This window comes from Porites lutea, chromosome 2 (assembly GCF_958299795.1).
Source record: "Porites lutea chromosome 2, jaPorLute2.1, whole genome shotgun sequence".
Taxonomy (NCBI): Eukaryota; Metazoa; Cnidaria; class Anthozoa; order Scleractinia; family Poritidae; genus Porites; species Porites lutea.
The window spans coordinates 33,794,733-33,821,575 of record NC_133202.1 but is presented as its reverse complement, the minus strand read 5'-3'; the positions used below and the strand labels follow the sequence as shown (position 1 = coordinate 33,821,575).

Below are 26,843 nucleotides of genomic sequence, written 5' to 3'. Positions count from 1 at the left end.
AAACTATGATACATTCTAAGTTCTAAAGGAGATATCTCATCCCTTGAAGGATCAATTTGTGATCTGTTTTCTATAAAAAGACAATATGATCATCAACCGGGCTTTAATGTTGCACTAGGTAGCACTACCAAGCAAATAGCCTGACTTCAGCAATCATGCGACTTTTTAATAGTCACCGAGGACAAATCAACAGATTCGGTATATCACTTTTCTCGGCTTCAGAATATCTGCATCAGTACAATGCATGGGTAAAACAGACCCATTAAGTAATGGAATCAAAATCTTCCAACACACACTTAAGGGCAACGCCCAGGGTGTGGGAGATATCGACTAGCAGACACTGAACATTCATCAGATAACGATCCCGTTAGTATGGTTGTTGTCGCGAGATTATGCAATTTTCATGTAGACGATCTTCATAAAAATTAAATTAACATTGAACCAACGTTGCTCGATCTATGTCAAATAAACATTGCCGCACCTCCATTGTGCTGATTCACTAGTTGATAGACCTGTCCATTGGCGGTAATAACACGGTTCAGTGGACCGTTTTTATTTGTGTCCGAACTCTCTGTTGCTAATTTCTCTTCAAGTCTAAATTTTCTCCTGGCAAAACTCAGTTTTCGCATTTTCTTTTCCTTTGGGGCCTTGCCATTATGAAGAGGCTGGAGTTCTGAGGCGTTCAAATCGTTCGAAGGGAACTCGTCTCCCTCCAAGACCACAGCCGGCAGTTCCGGTTTTCCCAAGCTGATAACGCGGAAGTAACGTAAAAACGCCACCGCAGGAATAAAAAATATCGACATGAGAGTGATCAATATCGCCAAGAATTTTCCCCAAGCTGGATAAGGAATGGAGACTGTAATCCCCTAAAAAGGACAGAAATTTATTAGCGACAGATCGACCAAGTGCAAGACACCATTCCTGGTTTACCTGTGTCTCATTTGAGGAATACTAAATGTTTGGTCAATCGCCAACCTTTGTGGCACGTAGACATTAGGAAGCTCAAGCAACGCAACGACGACGAAGTCTACACAAAAAAGGACAAGACTAAATAAGCAGCAGTTTAGTTGAACTCCTTTTCCACCAGTTCATTTCGTAGATAACGGGTCTACTATAAACATTAAGAAGAGTTTTAAGAGCAAATGTCTGTAAAAATCGAGCAAAATCGAAATTTCGCGGCCACAGTCAAAAAATCATTTTCGCTCATATCTTGTCCATAGATAGGTATAAGTAAGAAATTAAACGTGGTGTAGTTTGTTTTTCAAAAGGCAGCTTGGATTTGGAGAAAATCGACAAAATCAATTTTCGTGGTCGGCGACTTGAAAACAACCAAAATTTGAGGCAAAATGAGGCGGTCTCAAAACTTCGCTCGCACGCAAAAAGGAAGAAAGCGTGGTAAAATATTCCCCGATAAATCAATTTATAAAGGATTTTAGCCCTAGTATGGCGGTTAATTCTTATCTTCACGATAATGTGGAAGGTAAACAATTTTATTTTAGTTTTGGTTCTTTTTCAACTCAACGAAGTTTAAATTTAGGCTTCAAGTCGCGATTTAATTTTTAGGCATGTGCTACACCTTGGTTTTTCCTGAAACTCAAGCTATAAGTTATTAAAACACTGTGCTAAAACATATGTGAGAATTGGCCTGGGTAATTAAATTTGTACTTCACACGAACCTTCCGAAGTTGAATAAATTTTGCTTGAAATATGAGACTTTTCAAGAACGTCGGTTGGTTGTTGCTCGACAAGCCACGATGGCTGGACTCTCCAAGAGAAACGTAACACACAATCGCACTTGTATTAAAGACATTAAATGTACTGAGACGCTAATTTTTGTTACCTCACTGTGTTTTCCCGTTCTGGTTAACTGGCATTGCGCCTAGTCCCAAGCTAATCAACAGAAGATCCAAAACCTCGAGGAAACGTGGTGCGTGAAAATAACCTCAAACAGAACATTTCTTGGTATTGCCGGCCTTTCTTTTCCGCAGTCAAACTTTTACGTCCATTGCCATTTAAAAATTCTAGGTCTCACAAAAACTGCGATTTTGATAGTGAAACTTTCGGGCTGCCGATACACCTTTGGTCATAAATGTCTGGTCAAAAGTGTTGCGTGACAGTATTCACAGGCTTTCCAATCTAACCATTTGAGCGATGCCTTTTTTTAATGTTCTTGCCGGAAGTAGCATATTATGCTACTAACAATCCAAATCATGTTTTTTTTTTAAATTTTTTCCTAAGTTTTCTTAAAGTATGCTTCTATACAATACTCAATAAGTCCAAAAATTAAATATAGTTTTTCACGTCAACTTCCCCCCTCTTGCCTTGTATTTGCCTTTGATTGACTTCAGGCTTCAATCTCTAGCTATTACACCGCGTTATCAGGCGGCTGTCTTTTCTCTCGCCGATGTAAGTTCCATTGTTTTGGATAACAGTTTTCGTAAACATTCTGCAATTATCTTTCAGTATTTTTTTCCTGATCTGAACATGGTTGTCCGATCGTCAAACTCTTGTTTCTGTTTATATACAGAGGAACCCCGCCTTTTGACCACCCCGTTTATACGACCACCTCTTGTCTCACTTCCCATAGTCCTTCGACCCAGACATGAAAATCTCCGAGTCATTTTATTATTTTGAAGACCTCTTCAATGCCACCACCTCGCTATTACGACCAGGATTTTATGGCCCAACGCTGGGGTTCCACTGTATATTTTAATTTCAGTTTTCCACTTTATAGAACAAAAAACAAAAAGACGTGCGTCAGCTGGACTATGGCGATTAATGTGAAGAACTAAAATTTAGGCCCCGCTTATATGAAAAAAATTTGTCTCGAGCAGAAGGGTCACCAGCTTACCCGAGCTTCCCTGGAAGAGGCAACTTTTCACGCATTTCTTTACAAAACATGGCGAACCGTTTAAATGACAAAAAGTTGGCTCGGCTGGAAGGCTGACCCACCTTGTCCAGTCACCCTTTTGCAATGGTAGGGTCAGCCTCCTAGCCAGGCCAACTTTTCTCCATATTAAGCACTTTACGCGCTTTTCGGAAAATCCACGTGCCCAGTAGAACGGTACATTCCAGTTGCACCGACCAAACAAAAGCCACCGCGAGTTTGGTTATAGTGCTTGTAAGCAGGATACAGATCAGTGGTCCTGGGGAAAATAATTTTGTCAAATGGAAGGAGACATTTCGGTCCGACCGTCTAGATCAAATCCGATCCGTATCGGTAAAGGGCTTGCATAGCCAAAGCGAGACAATTAGAGCATGCCCAAAGGCTGGTTGGGGTCAGTGTCTTTTTTTTTTTCTCTCGGCTGGGAGGGTGACTCTCCTATACGAGACAGGTTTTCTCCATATAAAGGGGATCAAAATTTTCGGATACGAAATTGTTATAGAGAAGGAATCAGAGAAAATTTCAAAATTCTCGAAAAAAATAATTTTGAAGCCCTTGTAATTTCGATCGAAAAGAATACTCAAGTTGCCCTTTGGATGACCGAACAATTTTTATAATTATATGGCGCCGCATGAAACTTAGTAATTTGGATAGCATGAAAGTGTTTTCAATACAGTTAGGAGGAAACTGACGTTGGGTGCCCCTGTCAACTATCGCCTATCGCTTCCACTACTTTCTTTACCCACAAAGTTTTCTTTTCAATTTTACTCTCGGTCATTTTGCCATGTTCTGAGTGTGCGCTTTAGTACCGGTGTTGAGACTGAAACTTGGTGGCTCGTCAGAAATCCATGATCAGAACTCTTGAAAAGAAAGTCTCCGACCATAACTTTCTCTCTGTCATCAGTGAGACGGATATTGAGGCTGCATCCGCTTCTGGGCCTGTTTCTCGAAAGTCCTGATAATTAACGGGCCCCTAAAGCTGTTCTTGATTACATGCAAGATAGAAATTTCAATAGTTTTGCATCTAACATGATAAAACTATCAGTTAATGATTTCGGGCCCGAAAAGTAATAGGGACTTTGGACAAACGGACCCCTGGGAAACAGTGCCTAAACAGTGTCCTTTTTAACGTGAATTTGAAGACGCCAGGGCAAAACCCATTGGTAAACACGTTTGATTCCAGCTTTCTAGCTTGCTGTATCTGCGGTATATCATCTTAGTGTCAGGTTTTAAAGCTTGTTTGAGTAGCCGAACATGCTGTAAGGAGGAAATTATCCGATATACTTTGAGGTATCCTTTGGTAAAGGAATCAGAGAGGAACAGGTCAGCTTTCTAGACCCCAGGTTTCCTTCATTGTATATATTCAATACTACAAACTGGAACTCACGCCTTAAGTCTTCACACTCAAGGAGAGGTTTGTAGTCTTGAAAATAGCGCTACGTCATCTGCCACTCCAAAAGGCCGCCCTGCCTGGATAGCATTTCTCCAATTACTTTGCAATATTTCCTTAGTTGAGTGTGCTAATGCAAGTTTTTTAATGCTGGTTAGCCTGTGCAAGCATTTGAAAAGGGGGGAGACAGGGCTTAGAGCAAATTGCTTACCGAACATCCTTGAGTAAGAGTTACAGCGTAACCCTTTCGACGGGTTCTTCTAGCCCCTCAACGACCATTCCATGTGAGTCTTAAGAGGTAGTACCAAGAGAGAGTACCTAAGTAAGATTCAGAGCCACCCTTCCTCAAAATATACATATGAAATAGCATAATTTTTTCTTTATTATGATTCTTCACTCAAAACAAAAAAAGCTTCCGAGATCATTTATCGAGGTTTTCCAAAGTAAAACCTACTCACTGTTCGTGTGTATGATTTTGATGTTTTCCAAATCCCTTAGTCAATTCTTTTATCACGCAGGTGTCCGATAAACTGACCACCACTTTACACTTTTAAATCAAGCACTGTTGACAGCCAGACTATGCAACCTTTCAGTTGTTGTATAATTGAACAAATAACTTTGGAAACATCAAAGAAATGTATAAACAATTTTGTTTTCTGCACATTCTTAAGTTCGAAAGATGGTGTTCGTTGTCACGCCACATCACTCCTTGTCTTCTCACACTTAGGCAATACTGTGACTGGCTATATGTAGTAACTGATTCTACTAAATGGTAAGAACATCTTTCAAATCGCCGAAAATGTCTTTAAAACATATTTTTCTCGTGATATATTTTGTTCAACCACCTTAAGAATTTAGATCATAACGCTCATTTGGTTTGAGTGACATTTTAATAACCCTGGCCCATCTCCAATGACCTTTCATTAGAGGTCAAATTACAAAATGCGTTAGCGCCAGCAGAATTTGGAGCTTGAGCGTAGAAAAATTAAAAGAAGTGCTCCGTACTATAAAGGTAAGTTAATTTCTTTTTCGTGTTAGCAAATTTATTATCGTACTACTATCGTACATCAGATTTCTTTTCAGGAAACACCAATGATCCGTTTCGGCAACAGCGAGGCGTTGTTGAATTATGCAAATGTATCCTATTTCACTCAAAAGTTGTTCAAGTTCAGAAGGTTCGTCTGAAGCGCAGATTAAATTACCCAACCCAGTTCTCACATATGTTTTAGCACAGTGTTTTAATAACTTATAGCTTGAGTTTCAGGAAAAACCAAGGTGTAGCACATGCCTAAAAATTAAATCGCGACTTGAAGCCTAAATTTAAACTTCGTTGAGTTGAAAAAGAACCAAAACTAAAATAAAATTGTTTACCTTCCACATTATCGTGAAGATAAGAATTAACCGCCATACTAGGGCTAAAATCCTTTATAAATTGATTTATCGGGGAATATTTTACCACGCTTTCTTCCTTTTTGCGTGCGAGCGAAGTTTTGAGACCGCCTCATTTTGCCTCAAATTTTGGTTGTTTTCAAGTCGCCGACCACGAAAATTGATTTTGTCGATTTTCTCCAAATCCAAGCTGCCTTTTGAAAAACAAACTACACCACGTTTAGTTACTTACTAATAAGTATGTATGAACAAGATATGAGCAAAATTTAATTTTTGACCGTGGCCGCCGGTTGTTCGATATTTACAGACATTCGCTCTTAAGTTCTTATAATAAGAATTGACAATTAAGTAAAAGTCTCACTAAAGTCGCTGCTGAAGCCCCAAATTTTCATTGTCAAAAACAGAATGGCGAACCTAATTATCGTACTAAAATGTCTATCCATGATTTTTTTCCGCCCGGTCTTAAAAAAATCGATTCAATTATATTTCAGTTATTTTTCCCAGATGAGCCACGGAAGGAAGCTTCCCGTCAGCCTTCTTGATCCCGGCGGGCTACATTTCCCGTGCGCAATACAATGTGCAACTTTCTGTAACTTCTCCCTTCCTTCCATCGTGAACATTAATAGGGAGCCTAAGCAACGGCGACAGCGACGTCAAATGTTGGCAAATTTCTTTGGAGTTGAATTCTAAAGGATTATATCAAATTTCAGGAAAATAAAAAGAAAATTGTTGTTTTGTGTTCCCGTCCTCGACAAAACGTGAAATTAGGCATTTCCACGTTGTAGTCGAGCAACGAGGGCAAAGAAATATACAAAAAAGCGTGATGCACGTGCACGTGATGCAAGTTGATATCTTGTTAATCTAAACCTACTGGTTTATTGCCGTTCTCGTTGCCGTCGCTGTCGTCGTTGCTTAAGGTCCCTGTTATACCGTGATCTAACGACCCTCTCAAGGGGTTTATTGACTTAGAACTACCTACCTTAACAGGGTCCCATACGTCGTACTGTGCTGTAGTTTGTGACATGCTTTTAATGCTCATAGAAAGTACAACCAATATAGTGACCGGAGAAATGACTTTCCAACACCACTTCCAAATAAAACGAGGCGGTTTGTTCGTCATGTATTTTATGTCGTCGCTAAATCTGTTTAAAAGTAGAAGTTTGTCATTAAAGGGTTTTCAAAACTACCGTAAGTTTCGTAGCATTGAAACACCAGGAGCCTATCAAATGGAGCCTCCATCTCCCATACAAGCCCTTGGAGTCAACCCTTTCCCGAGTAGATTTATAATTAGAACGGTTCCCAGGGGAGACTCCGCGCGCCGACGGTGGGAAGAGCCAATCACAACGACTAAATGACACTGCTATTGTACTTCATGAAACAGCTGGAAATCCGGTGTTGACAGGCCAAACAAAATCATAAGCTAGTGAAACGTGCCTTCAGTGTTTTCATCCCTCAGAGATTTTCTTTCTTTTCTTTCTAGCGGGTAGATTATACTGTGGAGAGTTTAAAACTCTGACTATGATAATCTTAATTTTGGTTGCTTGTCTCACATTTAAAAGAGGCCATGAAGCTTACATGCGTAATGATTAATTACTACCTGCAGTCTGTAGTTCTGACAGGATTCGTTTTCTTTAGCCATTTTGTTTGAGCGTTAAGGTTCTTATTTCGGCTAAATGACTCAATATTAATCAAATTTGTAGTTTTTCAAGTTTTTCTCCGAAATGCGTTTGTCTGAATAAATACTATTCTGTGGTTGTTTTGTCCGTCAGTTAGTGTGATGATTCCCTGCTATGTTTTGTAACGCCGAGCCCAGCCATTGTTTTCTCGCAAAAAAGTGATCTACGGATGCGAATTCGAAGGAAAGAATTGGCCTAAACTTCTACATTAATTGCTGAGAATTCTCCTGTTAGTCAGTCATAATTCTTTGGGCGCAGATACAATCCATTTTGTTTTTCTTGAGATAAGAGGGTCTTTGGACTGGAGCGCGATGTCACAAATTCCACCGTTAGCAAATTACTTTTGAGTTAGCTTCACGGTAGAGCAACTGTTGTCTTCCGTTCAACTTTTCAAGTGCCAGTTTTATCAGGCAACTCTCATGGTGATACAAGTCAGTTGTAAAGGAAGACTGCAATTTTTCTGAAGCATTCCTCCTGGGTTGCTACTTAGGTAATCGGTTTTGCACGCGGTGCTTAACTGGCGAAATCCACTCCACGGCGATAACAAAAATCAAATGATCCTGGCACATTTTCGGCGCTGATCATCGAAGAGTTTCAAATCGTCCACAGAACGCTTAATCGTCGACTCTTTTCAAGGTGCATGCTTAAATGTGGGATGTATGACGGCAAAAAAAAAACAAACAAAAACAAACACTCGCAAAGAACCTTTCCGTGATCCTCAGTTCGCTGCCTTTGTCCTATCGCTTCATGCTCAGTCTCATTCGGGTAATTCATTAACTTTTATTTCATCCCAGATCCCAGCGGCTGTAAAACTGTAAAAATGGACGTATAGTAGAAAAGGAAAACGGTCGAAAGACGGGCTTCTGAGTTCGACTTCATCCAACTTAATTTTTTTCACGGTGACATACGAGACTCACGGAAATATGACACTTTTCGCGGGAAACAAGCCGTTCTATTTATAAATCTACTCGGGAAAGGGTTGACTCAAGAAATTAATGGAGATGGAGGCTCCATTTGATGGGCTCCTGAACACGGAACTTACAGCTCTCTCACGAAAACTTTGCAACCTACATAGCGTTAACGATCTAGGGTGAGGTCAATGGCGTGCAAGAGCAAGAGAGAGGAAAAGGCCAGAGTGCTACTTGCAGTTTGATATGGTAGTTAAGGTTGTTTGCCATTTAACAATATTTTCTCCGAAAATTTCGAATGTAATTGCCATTCGGAACAAACAATTTAGTTCAAAAGACAAGTTAAGACGGTGAAAGCGAAAACGGCTTGGAGATCGTGATAAAGATATGGTAAATGCCCGGGGGGGGGGGGTACTACTGGAAATTCTTGGTGGGAGTGTGCCGCCCGGTCCTCCAAATCCTGACCCTGTTTCAGACCAAAAAATGTCATTCTCCACACCCGTTTTCAGACCAGGCCTTTAGGCAGAAATTATGTCATCATTACTTAAATTAGGGCGCAAACAAAATAATTCTTTAAATGCATTTCCAATTTGCATATTTCTATTTCGTTCTTATTGATTTGGAATTGAAAGATGACAGTAGGTTCATACGCTCACGCACTTCTCTCGAAAACCATACCCAATTCCAGACCAAAATAGGCAAAGTGTATACCCGTTTTCAAGCAAAAAAGGCCCAAACACCATACCCTTTGGGGGCAGCACATACCCACATACCCACGGCACATATTTACCCCGAGGGGTGAATGTCGATAAATTGAACATGACTTTTCATCTGGAATGCCCAATTCAGAAAACGGGACTAGCGGGTTGGAATGTAGATGCAACACACAATTTTTTGTGCCTTCCACTGAACTCTTTCTGGAGGACGTGGAACTTCTGAAAATGTTTCGCTAGTTTCAGGCTATCTCGCAGCCCTATCTTTACCACTCAAGGAAGGAACGGATGGAACCACTGTCAAATGGAATACCTTCTTCATTGATGGGCATTTCACCGAAATTTCCAATTTCCAGTTTTCAAAGGTTGCTTACCATTTACTAAAAGCTTCCGGCGGAAAATCTGGTCGAAAAGTAAATGATACACGCCTTTTTGGGTCATTCCGGCAGAAAATTTCCGGGAGCAACGGAACTCATCTGATAAGGCAGTCCTGTTTTTCCGGACGGAATCTTCCAAACGGCAGTTAGTGTTCCATTTCTTCAAAGCCATGTTTGATACCAGTTTCCGGCCTTCGCGGCTGTTTTTTGGTACATGGAGCCAATTTGTACAAATGTAAGCCATTCCAGGACGAAATTTACCAGTCCTGAATTTTGCTTACCATTTACCCAAACTGCCAACCGACGGGCTTACTCATGTAAATGGACTGAATGGTAACAACCAAAATCTTCGGGTTTTTTTTTCAGTTGTACATGTAAATAGTAAACAAGGTAAGAAGCCTTGTGTTTATCTCTCACCTGTCGATGCCGTAAATATACGAAACAGCGATGCATTCCACCAAGGCGATGATAAGCAGTGGAATACTGGAGCAGTAGTTTACTATTAATTGCATCCAATATTCCCCTGACTGCTGTACTAAGGGCAGACCCATAACGCTCATCACCAAACAGATAATACCTTAAAAGAGCCAAAAAAAAATGGGTTATCCTTTCAACCCTAATTTAATTTTTTTGGGGGAAAGCAAGGGTGGCGCAGTAGTGAGAGCGCTCGCCTCCCACCAGTGTGGCCCGGGTGCAAATCCGGCGTCAACACCATATGTGGGTTGAGTTTGTTGTTGGCTCTCTTTCTTGCTCTGAGAGGTTTTTCTTGGGGTACTCCGGATTTCCCCTCTCCTCAAAAACCAACATTTCCAAATTCCAATTCGAACAGGAATTAGGTAGACGAAGAACCACTGAGTGGATGTGCTACCTTAAAATCGTTATTTATTTATTTCTAATTTGTTGCTCCTAAACATTTCCGATAGAATTATAGGGTGAGGAAATCGAAGTTGTTGAAGTATCAAATAAATACGCTCTTGTGTAATCATATCCTTTTAAAATTATTGTCACCAAATTTGCTGTTGATCATTCTTTGGGCTTAATTAAGGGTTAATGACTCAACACTCCACAAATAGCTTGAAAGCGCTAAGAGAACGGTCCAGAGGATTCTTCTACCACTGGAACCAGTTTACAGCGACTAAAAATAAATATCCTAGCTATAGCTTGTAATTCGAGTTTGCTTGTCTTAAAACGCCGATATTGATAGCACTGTGCATTCGATACTGATGTTGGAAAGTCCAAGGGAAAATTTAGGGCTCTGTTCACAGTCCTCTATGGTTTCGTAAGATCGTTAGGATCGAGCGCTAACCGGTACGAACTGGCGGCTATCATGGCTTCATGTGTACGAGTGGAGGGGGAGGAAAGGGTGGGAGTCCGCCTTATACCGGTGGGCGAAGAGTGTCCTCCGTCCCTAAGTAGATTTGACCCTCATCTTCAGGCTAAACTAGGAACATTTGAAACTAAGATGGCCGCTCGTAACGCAAAGCGCTCGATCACGACGAACTTACGGAGAACAGGGGACTGTGAATAGTCTATCAGGGAGCTAGAGTCAACACTAACCGGAAATGTATTCCTTCTTCAGCTTAGGGAAGAGATTTTGATCAATGACCGGGGTGACCACGCCTTCCAGCATTCCAAACTCGGTATCAATACCCACGGTGATGAGCATCAAGAAGAACATAACAGACCACAGTGACGCAAAAGGCAGCTTATTTATCGTTTCGGTGAATACTATAAAGGCCAGACCTTGTCCTCCAGGAACCTGGAAGGCAAAAACGGAAAACGCAATTGTCTAATACGTTGGAACCAGAATTGGAAATTGGACACTGAAAATTTTCCCTAACAGTTCGTCTATGAATGCATAGACGTTTTGAGAAACTATGATCAGATCCTCAAAAATTGTTTCATGGGGAATATAGACTCCTTTCTGAGTGTCTGGATTTCAGAAAAAAAATCCTTCCTTTATTTGATAATACCGCCGGCAATGAATGAGGGAACATAAAAAGAATGAAATCTGCCAAAACTACATTTATGTACAGCTTATAAAAACGACCAGCAATATTTGAAATATTTAAAACACAAGGCCTAACTGGGTGTTAAAACTTAAAACAACTCGAACTTTAGTTTTATGTATATTGTGGAAAGCAGTTTTCTCTGGGTCTATTTGGACAAAACTGGAGTTGAAAACTTAGCCGTGTTTTATCAGTCTAGATTACATTCACCACTGAAGCGACTTCTCTTGATTCTATTTATCAGTTGTGAACGGTATTTTATATCTCCCAGATAACCTAAAAGATTTGCAAAGGGTAAACACTGCCCGTTCCTCTCGATCACCTGATACCTAAAAACCGTTCGATTCGTATAGGTAATAGCATGATTTGTAGTGATATTTGGCATAAATACCACGAGTGATATTTCGAAATTGTTATTCGTAATTTCACGAGCCGTTAGGCGAGTGAAATTTGAGACAATTTTTAAATATCACGAGTGGTATTTACGCCAAATATCACGTGCAAATCATGTTATTATTTGTTTATACTACTACCCACAAAGGTTTTGTAATTTTCACATGTAGGTATTTCAAATTAAGCTGAAATACCACTGCTCTAAGCCAATCAAATTGCAGAAATTTCCCATGTAGTAGTATAATACCAGGAATACCCAAGAATGCCCTGCTAGCAAAGGCTTCTCAGCTTTCGGCGTGGTTATGGCGCAAACGGCTCAAACACGACGCAAATTTACCATTGTTATCACGGTAAAACAGGGACACTACTTGGCCTTATGGTTGACAATGCATATTAATCTAAAAGGGTTTTTAACAAGCGAATAGAGCAATCTTCGTATGACCTTGAAAAATGGTTTCGGTAAGTGTTCGTTATTTGTTTTATCAGCAAATGGATGAAAAGATCAAAACATGGCCTCTTCGTTTTCCCGCCAAAGAAAACCCTAACATAAAGAAGGCATTGTGCGATTGGCCAACGGCCTCTTGCAGTATGATGTCAAAGCGAAGTATTAGTAGAGTACTAGAAAGTTTTCGGGCATAAAGCGTTCACTAAACCAACCAAAAGCCACGGGCGTTTGTATCCGTTCGACAAACCAATCAAATCGCTCTATTTCCGTTCGTTTGTTTTTCTGTTTTGTTCGTGCGTTTTCATTTCAAGGTCATACGAAAATCGCTCTATAGATAACTACCAATGACTGATTTACTTTTGAAGGGCATCGCCAGGATACGGATGACAACTAAGGCTATATTCATATTATGCCGTACGGCGTTTCGTGCTGACACAAAAAGCTATCCAGTATAGTATCAGTGAACACCTATCCGATATGTGGCTCTTCCCTTTAAGAGATCGGCGCGGCGCAGCCTCGCTCCGTTCCCTTGCGATCCGACAACGGCGACGTCCATTGAAAGGTCGCTGAAAGATAGACTCCGCAGCCTTTTCAACACTTTCGCGATTATCCTAAGTCGCCCAGTTATTAAAAAGAAGGAAACTTTTGTTGGAGCTGAAGAGAGGGGGCTGGGCCGAGTTCAGACAGAGGGGTAGAATATATCGCCTTGCCGTTGTCGTCCTCAAAAAAGCTTACAATTTGGTCATTTCAAGTCGTAGTCGTGCAGGGACGGCAAAAAAATTTCAAAAAACCGTGGTGCACGTGCAGATTTGTTGTTTTGCTTACTGAACCTACTGCTTTTTGACCGCGGTAGGATTAGCTCAGTGGGTAGAGCGCTTGACTGCAGAGCGGGAGGTCGTGGGTTCGATTCCCGGGGCCGGACCAACACTCAGGGTCTTAAAACAACTGAGAAATGAAGGTACTTCCTTTGCCCTGCAGGCGGCTGGACCTTCGCGTGGCTCGGATGAGCACGTAAAATGGCGGTCACGTCTCCGGTAGGAGACGTTAATATAGTGTCCCCAATTAGCACTTTCGTGCTAAATACATTGACACTCAAATAAAGGTGCCGTCGCCGCCACCGTCATAGTTTCGCAAAGTGCCTTCCGGATTCGCGCCGATATCATCGTTCTTAAGTGTGAACAGAAGCCCTATCCTGTATTCGTTTTCGTGCATGCGCAAAAGCTATCGGATATATAGAGTGTGAACATAGATGAAGTGTAGATGAAGTAAAGAGATTTATATACATCGGTAAACTGTCTCACCTTCAAAAACTTCTTTTTATCACAAGTAATGAGCGTCTCATTAAACAATTTGGACGCATTGTAAAGCATCTCGCGGAGCAATCCACCATCCATTCCGTTAAAGTCTATTGATTCCGGTAAATTGGTGACTCCAGTGCTTTTAAGCAGTCGCAAAGCCTGAACTTTTTGATCATCTAAACATAGGTCCATTTTGTCTTCTGCCTGGACAACGGAAAAAAAGTGTTAGCACAACAGAATATATGAAGTATATTTCGTCTGCCTTATTTAGTGTTCTTTCATTGTCAAGAAAAACTTAACCTGCTGAAACGATATTTTGAGGAAACTGTCCAAAAAACACCCCCATTTTAATGGCTGAATTTTTACTAGAGACGGATAATTAGTCTTGATATAAAACCGGTATGTGGACGAATTTTAGCCTTCTCGCTAGATTCCTTTGTCAGCTTCTTCATTCATAACACTTTTAATACTGAAGGCCATCTTACCATCGAGATAGAGGAGAGAAAACGTTGCCCTGGAAATTTCGTTATTTGACTCTCGACATTACGGGATCCGTCACCCATAACATTATACGCATAATAACTCCATCCGAACATAATTTTGAGCATTCCTAGGTTTCGCTGGAAAGTATATAATAGATTTTACGACTATCGTCATACCCGAATGTTTATGCTTTCTTAATTGCCCCCGCAGGGATTTCACCCAGAAGGCGAAATCCCAAGGAGGCACTCTAGTAACTCGCGTGTATATGAAGGAAAGTACTTAAAGATGAAATATATAGTCAGTAGGCCACAAAAAAATCTCGATTTGCTTGAACAGGGGCCGCGAGGAATCGGTAGGTAATGATGACGTTTCTATTGTTTGCGCCCGCAAGTACGAAATGGTTAGGATGACGTAAAGACAGAAAATCCCCAAGGGACCGCTTACAATTCTGTGTTTTCACTCACGTGGTCAGCATCTATGCAAATTTATTGGAACAAAAGAAAGCGTTTACATAAGAAAAGAGTTCAACTCCGACAGAACTGTAGTTTGGGACACAAACATGGCCCCCGTTTCATTGTTTTGGGACACAAATATGGCCGCCATGACGTCATGTGAAAACACACAATAGGTACATTTTGTGACATTTATTGTGCAGTCATACTTCGATACTCTTTTTGCGTTACGTGTTGTCAGTGACATTCTGGGGAGCAGTTGTTTTGAAAGTTATGGACCAAAAGACACTCGTTAATGGCAGATGAAGTTATAAGGTGCGTATAACTGTGTATATATGAACACTTGGAGAGTTTGCCAGACACAAATCTTTAATTGGAAACCTTGCTAGACACTTTCTCTCTCTTTAACCGGAATAAGACTGATCAGCCCCAAACAAGCAAGACGAGTGAACAACGGCTAGCTTATCACCAGCAGAACGATGGACAATTACAGAAATTCGCCGACAATCAAATTCCGAGCTGACTTACTCCCTGCTCGCAGATGTCCTTCCGTTATAAAGTTTAAAATAAGACTAGAATGCGCGAGCGTGAATTAATCAACCGTCCTTTTAATTTCTAAGGCTTACTTTCAGGCAAAAAAAATAACCGAATGTAAAAAGTGAAAGAGAAATAGCGAAAAATTGAATTTCTAATTAAATCTTTTCTTATTGTTTAGAATAAACTATTCTCGAAACTGAGAATGTTTTCATCAAAACTGTGTAAATCGAACTGAAAAGGTGCATGGAACCTTGCGTTTCCTGTATTTATCTCACCTATTGTATGGAATATGTGTGAAAATCTTCATTATGAATGGGCATATTTCAAAGTGCTACACAACGACCAAGAATGCCATTGACCGACAATATACAGAGCGGGGCAGCTATAGTGTCGACTATTACTAGTTTTATTATGAGGGACAACAGTGGTGGTAGTGAAGCTCTCACGCGCGCGAAGTGCGCGCAGCGGCGAATCAAGTGTAAGACGATTTAGTTATGTATGTATCCAGGAATTTTTCGTTCTGTCAAAATCGTCCATTTGTCTGTCCGTACGTCCGCCCCTTCATGGTAGCGGATGTGTTTTAAATCCAAGGCAAGAACAAATTGTGTTCAACTTGGTATTGGGCATCCATGTTATGATCAATGACAGCTGTCAAAATAGAGAATCCGCTGACCAGTGTCTCATGGCTGTATCGCAGACCCAAGAGTACATCTGCTTGAGGTGACGTGTTTTTTAAAGTTCTTCGTTAACCAGTTATGGCATTCATGTGATCGCAGGCTCAGAAAACTTTCCTTCAGAAAGTAAGTTACCACGAGAGCTTCACTTGTGGCCTTGGCTAAAGCTAGATATTATGGTATTTCTCAAACGCACTATGTACAATTGTTAGGCCCAGGGGCAGAAAAGCAAAATTATAATATACCTGAAAACCTATGAAAGCGAACACCACAACACTTGCGTATATCGAAGTAGCGCAATTGATGAGACAAACTGTTATAGCGTCTCTTGTTGAATCATTTTTTATAGGATTGTAACTGGAGAAAGCTATTAATGATCCATAGGCCACACCCAGAGAATAGAAGATCTGCACCGCAGCATCCAGCCACACAAGTGGATCCTTGAGACGGTCAAACTAACGGAAAAAGAAGAAACATTACGTTTTCCCAACGCTCACTTTGAAAATAAGGAAAGACAACTTCGACAAGTTAGAGCTTGCTCAATTTAATTGCAGGGGATTTAAAATTGAAACTAGCGCCTTACGAAAGTCTTGCTTTTGTTTCCATGTTTTGCATGGAACTTTACTTCTCTTCGAATCCATTTATCGCTTGATGTGGAGGCAGACTCGTTTCAAGGAAAGTCCGAGCACCAAATACCACAGTGATAAACACTTGGTATACGAGTCTGATGTGGAGAGTAATTTGGCATGTACGTAGATTAGTTCAAGGTTTCTTTTGCAGAATAATAGTGCCTAGTGCGCGGTACCACTGAAAGTTTCACGACTGACAGAAGTGTTTTTAGCGTGTGTGTAGTATCATTTGTTTGTTGTTGTGTCTACTTTGACCTTGTAACGAGCTCTTTTATTAAATAACGTCTTACTTCAGGTATAAAAAGTAAAGCCAGTCCTTCTTGATATCCTTTCAGATGAACTCCACGAAAGAAGAATATTATCAACAAGATCAAAGGTAGCGTGGCAGTCAAGTATACGATCTGTGAAAATATTAAATCAAAATGGACGCTGGTATATTAGCTTCAGACAAGAGAAAATGATGGAACCGAGAGGGAAACGCCCACTCTAGCCCTTGGGATAAGTGAATTTCAGCGAACTATTTTTAGACCAAGTGAACTCTTGAAATTAATCTAAAGTTGGTTTCCGGAGAGGTCCTCAAACTTTTATTCAGTGTTGTCAAGAGAGAATTCAACAGTCCCCATCATAATATTCTGCTTTGTTTGCTTTAAGGCAGTCACGCGAGGACTTGGTGACATTTCAAACAATTGATTAAAATATGCACACGTCTCAGGAATTAGACTTCCGTTTAATTACATTCTCTAAAAATAACTTTTGATTAGTGAAATTCTTTCTCTCTCTCGGTTCCATTATTCTCTAGCTTCAGATCAAGTAAGAAAATGTCTTAAGATCTCCTAACTGTTACTAAGTTATTCGTCACGGTACACCCGCTTCCGTTTTCAAAGCACAGATATGATTCATCAATGTAAAAGATATAGATACACCAGCAACCAACAAGAAACCAACAGTAATAACCTGTGTCCTTTTTCATTTCCTTTCGCTCTAATGTTTTTTAAGAATTTTTAGCAAAATTCATAGTCTTTTCATTCCGAAAAGAGAAACGGACAATTTTCTCAGTCCACTCCCTCCGTCACCTCCACCATCGTCAGTAATCGAGTGTAAGCAATCACGACGGCAACGGCAGCGAAAACGCCACTTAGGAAGCAAGTTCGCGCTGTTTCAAAATATGTTACTCTTGCTCCATTTCACACAATTTGTTTAATGTTAAGGAACTCTTCTGGGGTTATATTGAAGTTCAGGAAAAAAAAGGAAATCGTTGTCTTGCGTTCACGTCCTAAGAAGTTCCACGTCTCGGCCGTGCAACGACGGCAAAGAAATGTGATGCACGTGCAGGTTTGTTGTTTTGCAAATCCAAACCTACTTCTTTTTTGCCGTTGTCGTTGCCGTCACCGTCGCCGTCGTCGTTGCTTAAGCTCCCTAATATCTGTTGAGGATGACGCTATCTCCAAATGAATTGATGAAGAAAAAAATTGAAAATACATTCACGAATTCCGGTCTTGTGCAACAGAGTCGCCTGATAGGAAAGGTGTTCACAACACCCATTCAGTTATGTAGTATCTCTTTAAGTTAGGGACTTCTACCTTTCCTGTTATCCTGGTTCCCTTCATCATACACAGCCAAATAAGGACCCATGTTCCAATTAAGCATGCATAAATCTTCCAGTTGATTCCACCGCTGTCCTCAATGTTTGATGATATCTGTAGCGTTGTTCGATACCAGAAATACGTTGTTGCAGATGCGGATACGTTGCATTCATGCACAGGCCCCATTGTAGTAATATTACCGACTGTTACTGGCTCGAGTGGACATGAAGACCAAGGTAAAGGATGTTCAAAGGACTTGAAAAAGTAGAAAACACACCACGCAATAATGACGTTGTAATACAGTGAAACTAAGAAGCAAACCACCACGGATGCTATCCCTACCCCTCCCAGGTAAGGTGAAATTTCGCTCCAGACTCCGACGGAGCCTTTCCGCATTCGTTGTCCAATGCATAGTTCCATGTAATATAATGGTATGCCCTCTAGTGCCAGCATAATTCCGTATGGGATAAGGAAAGAAGCTGTGAAGATATAATTAAAGACACTTTGCGTTAAGTATAATGTTTTTAGTGTGACGGAGGAGAAGGAATGTGCCATTTTTAGGGTGAAAAGCAAACGGAAATAGTAGAGACTACTGCTTTAGGCTATCTCTTGATTTGCTTCTCGAGATAGTCGTATTGTTGAAAGCCATTTGAGTGAAAACTATAGATGACTATGAACCTTTAGTTGGTTATTTTTTGGTACCAGTAAATCATTGTTATCTTACCTCCGCCGTTTTTATGACACAAGTAAGGAAACCTCCACACATTACCAAGACCAACCGTATAACCAATCAGCATCAATATAAACTCAGTTCTACTTTTCCATCTGTCCCTGCCACTACCATTAAGGCATCCTCTATGATGATGGTGATGATGATGGTGCTGGTGGTTCTCATTTCCGCTGCTGGACCGAAAACTACGAAAGCTTGATGATAACTGACTAGCCATTTTACGCAGCGGCGAAGGCGTGTTTAAGAAAACTTCTTTTGAGCGAGAATTAAGCCTTCCGGTTGATGAAGTAGCTCGCTCCATGGTAGGGCTCGGAAGAAGGAGGAGACCGGACATTGGGGAATCGTTGTTGCTTGCCATAGTTTCCAGTGTTGTGGGCGAAGGTAGTCCGCTGGCAGAAAAAACTGGTAAGGAGTCCAGCGACCTGGATTGGAGTACCAAAATTGAATTGAGGAAACATTACACTTCACTGTTTGCACAGTCGATTTTTTCCGGCATAATTTAAGGGCTCAAACCATAAGCTTGCAAGTGAATTTTAGGAATTTTGCCAGCCCGCGGCGACGCTCTGAATGTCTTTCAGAACCTGCAACGAGCTGCCGCATAAACGTTGCCCTACGAAATCCTTGCGCACAATATCAAGGTGTGGAAACAGCAGACTATGACTCTTAACAAGCAGAAAAATTTTACATTGAAAATTTCTTTTGTAGTATTAAACTTAAGCATAAGGTAACATTGTTGTACAAAACAACCTTGGTTCGCGCTCGTACGAAATTTTTGCAATCCTGAACATTTGCTTTTTCAGTTACCAGTAGAGGACAAAGAGCTAATAGCGATCATAACTGAGCGAGGATTGGTTTCTTGGGTTCCTTTTCGCGGTGCCTATCTCAAATAACTAACAGACCGAAATTTCTTGACTGTTTGGATGCATGGAACAAGGAAGATCCTAGAAGGCGGAACAACCGTTTTCGTTGGGTTTACATGCAGAAATTTCAGTCCGTATGGTTACCAATTAGAGAGAGATTAAAGAGGGCAGGTGACAATAACAAACATGCAAACACTAATGCAATTTGGGCCCCTCTGCTTTCTTTGCTAGTGTTAGTAGTGCATCCAGGAGGTAGTTATTCGCTATTAAACTTAATTGTTGTCAAAAAAAATAGTCGTTTTCAGAGCCGACACCATTTTGGTAAGACCCTATTGGTGGGTTAATATCACTTTCTTTTTACTTATTTATTTATTTATTTATTTACAAAAAGTAATAACATAAATAAAGAAGGTTATCGGCAATGAGAACAATCTGTATCGAGACTGCTGTAAAATTATAAAGTGCTACATTGTGCTCAGCAATCTATGTCAAAGGAAGAGCGCATGGACTGAAAGGAGCTATAGCCCGCAAGCAAGCTCTCCATTCACCATTTTTACATAGACCATAATGCACCTTTAACCCCCCCACCCCCCCCCCCCCCGCCGCAAGAAAAAAATTTAAAACCATTGTCTTCGATTTCTGTTGCGACGACTGTAATACCCAGAAGAAATTGAAAACAATGCTTCCGAAAAATATTGAGGGGTAAACAAGGTGCATTATGGTCTGTGTGAACTTGGGGGAGTCGCGAGAATTCACGCGAGAGACGCACGCGAAAAGAGACGATTGTCAGTCTCTCACGGCTCACTTCGCCTGCCATAATTGGAAAGCTTGCTCGCATGCTCAAGGAGCAATGTGACAGTCGGTTAGTTCATCTTTTTATAATGCCAATGACGCGTCTTTATTCCCTGTGGAGCAAGGGTGGCGCAGTGGTGAGAGCACTTGCCTCCCACCAGTGTGGCCCGGGTTTGAATCCTGGCGTCGACGCCATATGTGGGCTGAGTTTGTTGTTGGTTTTCTCCATTGCTCTGAGAGGGTTTTCTGCGGGTACTCCAGTTTTCCCTTCCTTAAAAACCAACACTTCCAAATTCTAATTCGCCGATCTAGAACGCCCGGACACGTTTTAACGAGTTCTTAAGAACTCCACCACACATTTCAGCGTGAACATTATCAATGTTCTATACTCAAAATACGCAATAAAAGTCATACTAAAAACGTACTAGCCACGGAGGTATGTATGGCAAGCATTAATTTGGAAAAATTAGCATAACGTCAATATAGTGAATGTTGTAACGCGGATTTTTGGTCGGTTCGTAGGCTAGGTTCGTCTTGAAATTTCAAGGTGTTGCAGTGAATCAATCTCAATGAAAGTTTCTGACATTAATATATGCATCATGGAGATCTGTCGGGCGGTTTTAGAGATATACAGAAAAGCGCTGGAAGTCAAAATTTAGAATAAAGTTGCAGTTAGACAGGTGGTGCGAAAAAAGGTTAATTAGTGACAGAAAATACACCGAAATTTCAGCCACGCATCGAAATATGATATAAAACAGCCTTCTCACGCTACTTAAGATTAATTGGAGTTATTTACAACTCTTTTATTAAATAATTTATCACGGCTTTTGAAAATATAAGGTTTGAAATATATTTACGTTTTATTTGAATTCAAACATACAGAATTTTTTACTTCTCACGAAGGTTATTTGCTAAACACCACACTTTACGTTTCTGGTGTCGGATTTTCAGTAGCAGGTCTAGATCGCGCGAAATTTGGATTAAATGGATTTGAAAATTTTTTTTGGTTATTGTTGTCATAGTGACATCGATTTTACTAAAAGCTGTATTTTGACAAACTTCAATTCATAGTCAATCACTGGTGAAAATCTTGTGGCGATCAGAAAAGGATAAAATCACTTTTAAGGCGACTGAAAAACATCGGTATGTCTCCGAGAAACTGTATGGAAACACCTTAACAAGTTTTCAAAATCCACAATTGTAATCCGTTGCTGTCTTCTTCAAGTTTGTCCATCCGGCCTCTTTTGTATTTGCTGTGTTAATTATACCGTAAAATTCCGAAAATAACCCCCTCCATGTATAAGCCCCTCCAAATATAAGCCTCCCAAACCGGTAACGCAAAAAACCCTCCGTTAAATCGCCCCTCCAAATATAAGCCCCCCGGGGACTTGTACTCGGAAAATTGCCCTCAAATACAAAGTAAAAAAAAGCAAAAACGGTAAATTTGCTTCCAACTATGAGGCTAACCCAGTCGGTTTTGAAACGCAAATTTCCCTCCGTAGATAAGCCCCTCCGAATATAAACCCCTCCAAAAATAAGCCCCTCAAAAAGGGCCTTTGAAAAATATAAGCCCCTGGGCTTTTTTTCGTAATTTTACGGTATCTTCTTTTAACGTTTTGAGCAGCTATTTTTGTGTTTCACTCAACTTTGTGGCAGTTCCCACTGTTTGAATTTTTTATCAATTTCTTGGCACAGCTCCTTTTATCCCTTAAATCCTAAGATCAAAATTTGAATTCTTATTTGTTGCCCCTATTCATTTCCTACAGAAGTAGTGGGGAGAATTTGGTAAAATATCAGCAAATTCATCTTATGTGATCTTGTCCGTGATTCTCATGACCACTCTGTTTTACAAAGCACTGATATTAAAAGGAGAATTAGATGCTGATCACACTTAGGGCTTAAAGGGTTACCTAGTGTGAATCGGCTCAGCAGGTAAAAAACAAGCAAGTACGGCCTGGTGTTGGCTAGCTAATATGGATGGCTTAAAACCAGCAACACTGTGAAAATCACTTACGGTGCAACTGCAAACAGCTTTACAAACAAAAAAAACTCGCTAGGTCTCCTCAGCAGCAAACAACATAAATTGTGTTCAGCCAGATCAATCTCATTTCCATTTTTTTTTAATTTTTGAACTTCTCCGCGCCGCCGAGAATCAAAATATGTAGTAGGGGTCTCGTTGCCTAGGCTGCCTAATGTCGTTTGTGATATTTATATGCAGAAATCGGTCGTAAAGCTGGCTTGACCCTTAAAGTGGTTCCTGCGATGATAATTTCTTAAATTTAGCTTTAATCATGAAAAATATATGCTTATAAAGATACTCAAGAAAAACACACCGCGCAAAATAGAACAAACGTTCAAAAACAACCACCATTTGGCTTTAAGTTGGCATGTTTGGTCTTTTGTAAGAGAATGAGTAATATATTCTACAAGGTCTTCCAAATCCAAGGAGCAATTTCTACTAAGAAGTGTGTTTACGCACAGCCTTAATAATTAATTGTGAAGCGTGCGACAATTCTGAATCTTACGCTGCGTTAAGTCGAAACGTCATTTAGGTTAACGAAAATCCTTGAGTTTTTTTGGTTAAGTCTGTCTGACTGTCAAATTTAGTCAAAAGCGTTGACAATACTTTCAATCAGGGTTTAGTCAGCAAGCTTTATAGAAGATACTTAGTCGTTCATTGCGGAGGTAAAAATTTCTAGGGGGGGTCATTTTTTCCTAAGCATTCTTACTGAAAAAACACAAGAGTTAAGTAAATCTACTAATCATTGACACGTGGCTAGCGTTGAATATTATCTAAAGAACCTAGTAAATCTTTCAGTCTCCTCAAGTCAATGGAAAAGATTCGTAGTCAGACCTGCCAGGTACAATCTTATCAAAAAGAGAGTGAGTAGTGTTGGACTGTGTTTCTAAAGATCAGGCAACTACGTTTTGTTTTTATGCAAACGAGAATCATACCTTAAACTCAGGAATTACATTCACAATCTTAGATAACTGGATATTGCATCTGTACCATTCTGAGAAAAGTTGCGCATTTATCGACGCTGTACATTTCGTAAACCCATTCATCATGTCAGTCGCTTTGGATATTTAAATAAGGCAAGTCATTTTGGCTTTTTTAGTGAACACGGGAAAAGCAACCAGTGGTGATAATTGCAACATGTAGAATATAACACGGCGTTATTAACAGCGCCAGCTTAGCTGACAAATCACGCGGAGGAATAAGGAAAAAATCATTACTCTTAACAAGGCAAATAACACTCTTGTTAAACACGCAAGCACGCGATATTTCGATAGTGCTGGGAAAACATCAAGACAACTACGCTTACCTTGCCTTAGGCTTGTTCAGTGCACTTGGCATCTTCAAATGTCTGAAAAACAAAGCAAACCTCTTTAAATTTCATTGTGAATATCCTCGCCGCTAAGTGTTATTTGCAGAAGCAGACTTAAAGGAGGCTGGTATTGTCGCTCGCATTTACCCTATTCGATTAGTCAGCGGGAGAGCCTGCGCCTTATAATTTGAAATTTACAGTAGTAACTACAATATGCAAATTTTAACGCACGGTGTTTCTTGTTGAGGGCTGTTTGTTCTGGTTTAGCGGCCTACTTTTTACAGGTGGCGAACATAGCTTAGCTCCAGCTTCGAGACTTTCATTTCTTTTGGCAAAAAACAGTAACGAAACCGGCCTCTGTACAAACAATTGTTCCTTAAAACGCACGCAATAAAAAAGATATTTGTACAAGAATTCTAATGATATAAATATTAATTACCAATTCACTTTTACCGACGCTTCCCTTTTAAGATTAAAATGTAAACTCTTATACATGTCTTAAAATTCTCAAATGCTTTGTTATGTGCCTTGCGGCTGAAAATATAATGAGGAGCATGCAGGATCAATTAAAATGCATAAGCAACTTATAGGCAGGATTTACACTAGTCAGAGCTTTTTTTTTTTTTTTTTTCAATTCGAATGTGTTTCACAACCTGTAAAACCCTACTGACCGAGCATATTGTTCTGTTTGTTAGATACACATATAAATAATAATAATAATAATAATAATTTTAAGAGAAGGCCTCCAATCACCTAAGGGTGATTTACAGGACAAAAATACATAAAGGTAAAAAGTATGTTAAAATAAAACTAAAATACGGCTAAAAACTAACTAAGACTACAAATAGGGTTGGAGTTAAAAAATACTAAGGTTAAAAGTTTTATAGAAAATGTTTTAGTTCACGTCTAAAAATCGTTTAAAACTGAGATAAAAACAAAAACTACGCTTAAAATGGAAACTGTTTCAGTTTGTATTTATAAAATCGTTTATTAGCATCAGTCAACTTGAGCTCAATCGAAAGTAAGGCCCAATCGTTAATTGCTTTATAATGTGTTTTATTTCTGCCCCATTCCGTTCTTGACCCGCTGACTTAGGGCATGTAGCCATTTTGAGTATTATATCCGTGCTCATTGTAGAATTGAACACATGCAGGACATCGAAATGTTCGGGGATCGTTCACTTCAATGCATCTACAGACAATATTAATCAGTGACCGATAGGCCTCGCGTATGGCATCCACCGCAACAATGTCGGGGCCCCAGCTGATCGATGTCGCTTTTGCTTTTACAATCTTTGCACAGCGATTTTGAAAAAAATGCAATTGTTTTATCTGTGTTGTGAGACCTGGCTGATCTCCCCAGACAACATCAGCATAATCCAGGTGTGGTAGGACAATGCCATTAAAGTATGCCATTAGACTTCTCTTACCCAGAGATAACGTTAACGAAGTCATGCAAGCCTTAAACTAGTCCTTTCGAACCACTGAGAATTAGGGATGATGAATTTCTCATTAAAGGGATACAGGTATTAAATAAAACCAATTTTCGGGACGGTAAATGAGTGGATAATCGCATATCCTCCTCAGAAGGAGGTGGCATGCAGGACCGCTTGGAACAGAACGCGATTCTGTGCTAATCTTCCAGCCTCATTCTGGCGTATCTAAGGCTCCACTTGCTGTTGATGCAATCTTCCCATATTATTCTCGGCCCACCTCTTAACTTCTTTTTCCAGTACAGCCTCTTTTCTTGCCTCTTTTATATGAATCCAAAGAACATATTTAAGTTTCCACCCAATGATAGTGTCCAACAGCTATCCTCCCTTTTGCGACTTATTTCTAATCAAGGCATTCGCTCTTCTCTGAGTTGGCACGGCACCCACAAAATAGCATTTGTGTTTGAACGCAATGATCTACTTCGCCACGTACTGTTTTTAAAATGAATGGCCTAGTATTCACAACAGTACGTTGCTGTTGGTAATCTCGTACCCAGATCTCTTTTTGGCGAAGCCGAAAGAGAGGTGGCGACCTCGCCTTACCTACGACTATGTCGACAAGAGATCTGGGTACGAGATAAGGCTTTTGGAAATAACCATAACTCTGAAAGCGCTATTAATTGACCTTCATACTACCTGCCTGTTTCTAAGTTCCAAGTCTGATTTGCCCTAAAAAGAATAATAAACGTTTTAAGATTGAATATACGGGCGATCCTTAGTGCGGTGACGGCTGAAAGGCAGGCGAACGTCACCACGTTAGCTTCATGTTAATTGTCGCTTTCTAACTGAGGCCATCTGTTCCAAAAATGAATAGCATTATCACCAGCTCCGGCTTGGGAAAACACTTACTTAAATCGACTGGGTTCCGATATAAACAAGAGGCGGCTTAAGGATTTTTTTTAATAAATCTTTTTTCTTTGCCAAAAAAAGCTGAATCGAATTGACCATTAAGCCGGTAACAGGCTGTGCTCCTAAAGAAATCAATTCCTTGATCTAGTCTTAGCTTTACTGAAAACTATCAAGAAGTACTGCGGTCAGTATATATATATACCGTTATTCCAAATTTTCGAACATCAATATATTTAGTACTGCAGAAGCCACCTCGAGAACTTTGCCGTTTTAATAAGCTGGCATATATTATTATTCCAATTCTGAGTATTTTCGTTGCGCAGTAATCAAAGAAAATGAATAAAAATACATTAGTCGCTTAAATAATAATTGATGTTTCACGGATATTGAGTGAGCGTCAACGGCATTGGCAAAAAATTCAAAATTTCCGTAATATTTTATCTCAGAGGCGTTAAAAAGTAGTACGCAAATGTTTCGTTTCTTATCTGTTGTTAAATAAACGGAGTTGATTAGCGCCATGCTGTAAAGTTATTATCCGAAATAGCAAAATCCGTTGGCAGTGATTAGATAGGTTGGTTCCATCGTTCGTCGTTTAACGGACTTTTTCTGATTGAAACCAATCGTTTCTTACATCTTAGAATATGGAAAAAGATATCGAAAAGAAAAGAAAGAGCGTGATACTAACCAATGCTGTGTGTAATTACTTCGTCGTTTGAAGTGTATTGAAAAAACTGGTACTGGAAAGCATCCAAAATTCATACCTACAGACAACGCGTAAATGAATATTAGTCAGTGTTCATCGATCTAATACCCATTATGTTAAAGATAAAAGTTAAAATCGGCAGGGCAAGGTTCGCTTTGGGCGTCTGAATAATTTTTGATAAGACATGGATGACTCACACTTTATAAAATTAAAAATAGCCGTTTACCATCCTTGAAAGCGAGCTACAT

General features: G+C 40.1%; 1 protein-coding gene across 4 annotated transcripts; it reads right to left on the bottom strand.

Annotated features, from left to right (window-relative positions):
* Nucleotides 1-235: 235 nt before the first annotated feature.
* LOC140928407 (sodium-dependent neutral amino acid transporter B(0)AT3-like) lies at nt 236-26,643 on the bottom strand. 4 transcript variants are annotated; one of them, XM_073378146.1, is made up of 11 exons: nt 26,578-26,643; nt 23,549-23,590; nt 18,565-18,992; nt 17,838-18,319; nt 16,548-16,658; nt 15,874-16,083; nt 13,486-13,686; nt 10,895-11,096; nt 9,755-9,914; nt 6,643-6,805; nt 236-866 (listed from the first exon to the last, which is right to left on the bottom strand). In XM_073378146.1, exons 2-11 carry the CDS (start codon nt 23,578-23,580, stop codon nt 462-464), a joined length of 2,394 nt encoding a protein of 797 aa, XP_073234247.1. In that variant the 5' UTR covers nt 23,581-23,590; nt 26,578-26,643; the 3' UTR covers nt 236-461. The 4 variants fall into 4 exon arrangements, with proteins under 4 accessions (XP_073234247.1, XP_073234249.1, XP_073234248.1 ...); XM_073378148.1 differs by lacking the exon at nt 26,578-26,643 and adding an exon at nt 25,264-25,361; XM_073378147.1 differs by lacking the exon at nt 26,578-26,643 and adding an exon at nt 23,699-23,921.
* Between the last annotated feature and the right edge of the window lie 200 nt (nt 26,644-26,843).

Bases quoted from the DNA above. Each gene is read 5' to 3' on its own strand.
- LOC140928407 (XM_073378146.1), bottom strand. From the start codon at position 23,580: ATGCCAAGTGCACTGAACAAGCCTAAGGCAAG. The intron at 18,320-18,564 runs GTAAGATAACAA...ATATCTTCACAG, and splicing joins GTGTCATAAAAACGGCGGAG to CTTCTTTCCTTATCCCATAC. The intron at 16,084-16,547 runs GTAAGACGTTAT...TTTTTCCGTTAG, and splicing joins CTTTACTTTTTATACCTGAA to TTTGACCGTCTCAAGGATCC.